The following is a 4,776-nucleotide window of genomic DNA, read 5'->3' as shown; positions in this document are numbered from 1 at the left end:
TAACATATGATTTGAATTTAATAGGGGATTACCGAAATTTAGGCTACAAAATAAAAATAAAGACTAAAAATCATAATAATTAATCATAACTTTGGAAAAAGTTTATTTTATACAACATTGAATGTTATAACAATATGTAAGCTTTCATGTTACTTTTATGTTACAACAATGTGATTGGTGCATTAAGCTTATAAAATTGGTTATTATATATATATCATTACTCTATAAACTTCCCAAAACAGATAAAATTTTGCGTTTTATTCACATCGCATGGCAACTATTTGAATTCATGTCCCAGTGAGTATTGTTCTTGAATTGATATACAAATTGTTAATTTATTTCATGAGTTGTTGCCGATTACTATTTGTATATTTAATATAAGTAAAGGAAGTTATAAGAAACTAAATGAAGTTGATAATGAGAAGGAAATGAAGCAGATACCCATAAAAGAAAAGCAAAGAAACATGTTACCTTGTATACACGTTTCTGTATGTCTCAAAATACACATTTCATGCTTGTGAAATTAGGTATTGAGTTATTAAGAATGGTACAGGAACTTTTAGCTTTATCCATTTCACCAAATTACTATTAAAAAAAAATACTTTATTACGGTGATTAGAATGCTCCCAATTATTTTTTTCTCTTATGGCATTGTATTTTAAAAAGTTTCTCAATTATAAAATTGTACTTTCATTTTTTTTTCTTATCAAGGCAATTTAACTTTGAAATATCTCCCCACTATACCATTATAAATTAAATGATCTTTATGTAGACATTTTACCGTGAAAATGTTACCTAAGTATACCCATGTACTTTTTTTTAGACGGTGTACCTTGATAAATCTCTACCCATTTATAGCATTGTGTAATCAGTTTTTTTTTTCATTAGAACATTATACTTTAGGTTATTATTTATGTTTTGTATATTATAGTATCACACTTTCATTTTAACAGTAATGATATTTGTTGATGTATATTTTGTTCATTTGGATTATTACACGCTTCTAAAGTTAACAAATTATTGAAAGAAATTACATCTTTTAGAGGATTTCAAACATGGAGTGGAAAATTAAAAAATGATTAATTTTTTTTAACATTATACTTTAAGAAAAACTATCATTTATAGCATATTACATTGTAAAATGGTCTTTGTGTTTGAAGATTTGGAAAATCCATTGGAAAATAAATAAATAAATATTCATATATTATATTCTATTTTCTAGAAACCGTCATTCATGTACTAAAAAATAAATAGAAAATATTTTTTTAAATCAAAATATCTTTTAAGCCAAAGCATAATCAAAATATATAAAACGTGTGTTAAAATCAAAACCAACTAACTTGTCCACTTTAAAACAATAAAATATCCAAATATATCCAAAACAAATAATAATTGACATCCTTAATTTCTAAAAATAAAAAACATACCAAACATTCAAAATATCTTTAAAACCAAAGCAACATCAAAATATTAAACGTGTGTTAAAACAAAAATTAACTAACTTGTCCACTTTAAAACAATAAAATACCCAAATATATCCAAAACAAATAATAATTGACATCCTAAATATCTAAAAATAAGAAGCATACCAACCAATCAAAATATGTTTAAAACCATAAGCAACATTGTTTATATACTAAATGTGTGTTATAACCAAAACCAACTCACTTCTCGACTTTTGGAATTAAGAGTGGAGTTTCCTCTCCGATTGATTTTCTTTTAGCCTTAGTTGAACTTAAATCATCTCTAGAATCAACGTAATAAATGTCTTGGAGGTTGCGCTTCAAATCAGTTGATATTTTGCTAGGTCTTGTTGCGGTTGATTTATCAACTGTTGATGGTGTAAAGCTTTCATTTGTTTGTGAGATGACATTCTAAATTTATTTTAAAAAAATAAGTATTTAATTGGAACAATTAAATATAAATAAAACTTAAGGAAAGAAATTGAAAAACCTTTTGAACAGGCTGTACAACATCATCTGATTCCAAAGGCACTTGATTTAAGGAGACAGATTCAATACTCTACAAGAGTAAATGGAAATATGTTAATCGTTATGTGTTTACATAGTCAAAAAATATAATTGCTGAACCCTAAAATGTTTTGTACCATAAGTTCTAATTTACTTTCCAATTCTGAAACAATGGATACATCTTCTGTAAGCTTGAGAATGGTGTAGATATTATTATAGTTGTTGACATTGTATTTTGTAATATCTACAAGAAAAGCAAACTTGCGGTTTTTCAACACGTTAAGTTGCATTGGAAATAGTGCATCACTGTCTCCAGCCTGTAAGAAGATTTTTAATAAATATTAACAAATTAAATGTCTTATGATATTAATATATGACAACACAATATACCGCTTCATGTATCCTTTTCAACTCATATGTACTGATATCTAACAGCCTCTTTGCTTCTCTATCAAAAAGAGTCAATCCGATGGTGCCAGTACCATCTTGTACGTTGATTGGAATTATATACCTTAAAAAAACAATTAGATAAATATAAATTATCTATAATGTTTGAAAGAATTAATATAAATATAAAAGTGTTTACTTGATAACTGTACGAAAATCCGAATTATTGCAACTTGGATCTTTACACTGAACAACAACAGTTTCTGTAATTTTATGAGGGTCGGTATACGAATGATTGTGTCTTGGAACTGAAGTTATTTTTTTTCCATATTTGTAGCATGCTTCGTAATACCAGTGTAGATTCTGTCTTATATTAACGATTGAAGCAACTAACAAAAATTTCATTTCCTGTATTTAATAGCATCTAAAGTTAGGAAAATACATAATGTAAAAAAAGTAAAAGGATATCAAACAATGCATTCTACCTTCAGCGGTTCTGTGATTTCACAAATTGTTTTTAATAGGAAAGTGCCCTTAAAGTCATCTATATATGAAGTAGAGTAGCTTTGGAGTGAAGTAATGCTTTTTTCAGATTTACCAAGATTGTCATCAGATTTCAATCTGTAATATTTAAAATGATTTCATAAATCATAGGATTTGTGTTAGTCTAAATTAAACAAATAACATAAATAAAAAAAATAACCTTTTCTTGTACTCATTAATTTCAACAATGTCAGAATTTATGAACATTTTGGTTACTTCAAAATGACTTTTAGCTTGACCGACTCCTGTAATATTAAAATAGCAAATCAATAACTATTATAGAAAAGCAAATATATATATATATATATATATATATATATATATATATATATATATATAATATGTGAATACAAAGCATCCCAAATGTTAAGCTTAACAAACTGCATCACTATAACAACACAATTAACCGTCGGGTTCTATTTTAGGTATTGTGACTGCTGGTATGCTTGAGTTCCAAAGATAGTAACCTTAAGATGTACAGACCTAAATAAACAATGAAAATAGTTAATAATATTAAGCTGTGATTTAATTAAAGATAAAAAAAACGATTAAAAATAATATAAACTCACTCTATGTTGCTAAGTGTGAGTTTGATATAATGTTTGGATGCTACAGGATTTGATGTTTCAAGCGGTCGAACTGAGACAATCTGTCCAATAACATCTACACAAGAATAACACAACTTATAGTATTATTTAATATTAAAACATTAAAATAAAAAATGTATAATAAAGAACACAAGTCAAAAAATAAATTGGAATAAAATTTAATAACTAACCAAAGAATGCGTCCCGTGGGCATGTTTGTTCTATGATTGAATTAAAATCAATAAACATAAATCCATTCACTGGTCCGGAAAAGTCATCACATTTTTTAAGGATACTTTTCCAATCCAAAGTTATTGTTTGCTTATGACCTGTATAACTAAAACCATTTTGAACAGCCGCCATATTGGGTTTTATAATTATATAAGTGTCATTTTCCTTTAATAAATGACCAAATCATTTCAATTGAACAAACTGTATTATTTCTTGTAAAGTTCCACATTTTCAGCACGCGTATCTTGATGTGTGAATTATCATCAATTTGATCAATGTTTTTTAGGTAAACTTTCTTCCCTATATTCATTTTCTGCAAAACGATTGAAACCATATAGAAATGTTAGCAAATACCATATTTGTAAATTAATATATGCAATTATATAATATATAACCATATACAAATGTTAGCAAATAGCATATTTGGAAATTAATATATGCAGTTATTTAATATATACAAAGACAACTATATACAAAGACAACTGGTTACTATTTAGTAGAAAAATAGGAAATAAGTTAACAGAAAAAAAGTGTTTGAGAATTTGTTGATTGTGTGATTACTCTTTTATATTTCAATCGAAACACAACATATTATACCGAAATTACCCCTGCAAGTTACAATTAGATAAGATGACAAATAGTAAGGACAAATTAGATATGATGAATTAGTAGTAAAATGTTTTTTTTTATAATCCATTAATGAAGTATAGTTTTAATTGTTGCAGATTTTTTCAGTTTTAATTATTGACTTTGACCTTATATGAAAATGTTCTGGAGGGCAGAATTCATTTTTACTGAAAATAGTTTTGTAATTTATAGATAATAGTTTTGCTTTAAAACTGAAAATATTTTGCAAATCGTTGATGATGAGACCAAAATTAAAAAAGTTTTTAAATATTGCACAAAACACAGAAAATATAAAACCACAGGAAATTTTTTTGTAATTTACATAAAATATATTAAAATACAAAATTGTATTTGTGCTTTGTAACTTATACTATGTTTACTCTGAAAACATTCAGACTGTCCCTGTCTACACAATCAGAATGGGTTTATAT

General features: G+C 26.2%; 1 protein-coding gene across 1 annotated transcript; it reads right to left on the bottom strand.

Annotated features, from left to right (window-relative positions):
* Positions 1–1,664: 1,664 nt before the first annotated feature.
* Positions 1,665–3,850, bottom strand: LOC145095663 (uncharacterized). The gene is made up of 8 exons (XM_079033504.1): positions 3,817–3,850; positions 3,061–3,145; positions 2,843–2,978; positions 2,557–2,765; positions 2,361–2,481; positions 2,108–2,287; positions 1,954–2,022; positions 1,665–1,874 (listed from the first exon to the last, which is right to left on the bottom strand). Exons 1-8 carry the CDS (start codon positions 3,848–3,850, stop codon positions 1,665–1,667), a joined length of 1,044 nt encoding a protein of 347 aa, XP_078889630.1.
* Positions 3,851–4,776: the final 926 nt, after the last annotated feature.

This window comes from Lactuca serriola, chromosome 3 (genome assembly GCF_051521515.1).
Source record: "Lactuca serriola cultivar US96UC23 chromosome 3, Lser_US96UC23_V15, whole genome shotgun sequence".
In the NCBI taxonomy this organism is placed as follows: Eukaryota; Viridiplantae; Streptophyta; class Magnoliopsida; order Asterales; family Asteraceae; genus Lactuca; species Lactuca serriola.
The sequence above is the reverse complement of the archived record's forward strand: the minus strand, read 5'-3'. Positions and strand labels throughout refer to the sequence as shown.

Coding starts and splice junctions, on each gene's coding strand:
- LOC145095663 (XM_079033504.1), bottom strand. CDS start 3,850: ATGGCGGCTGTTCAAAATGGTTTTAGTTATACAG. Junction 3,146..3,816: donor AAATGGTTTTAGTTATACAG/GTCATAAGCAAA, acceptor TTAATATTACAG/GAGTCGGTCAAGCTAAAAGT. Junction 1,875..1,953: donor TTGTACAGCCTGTTCAAAAG/GTTTTTCAATTT, acceptor AAATAAATTTAG/AATGTCATCTCACAAACAAA.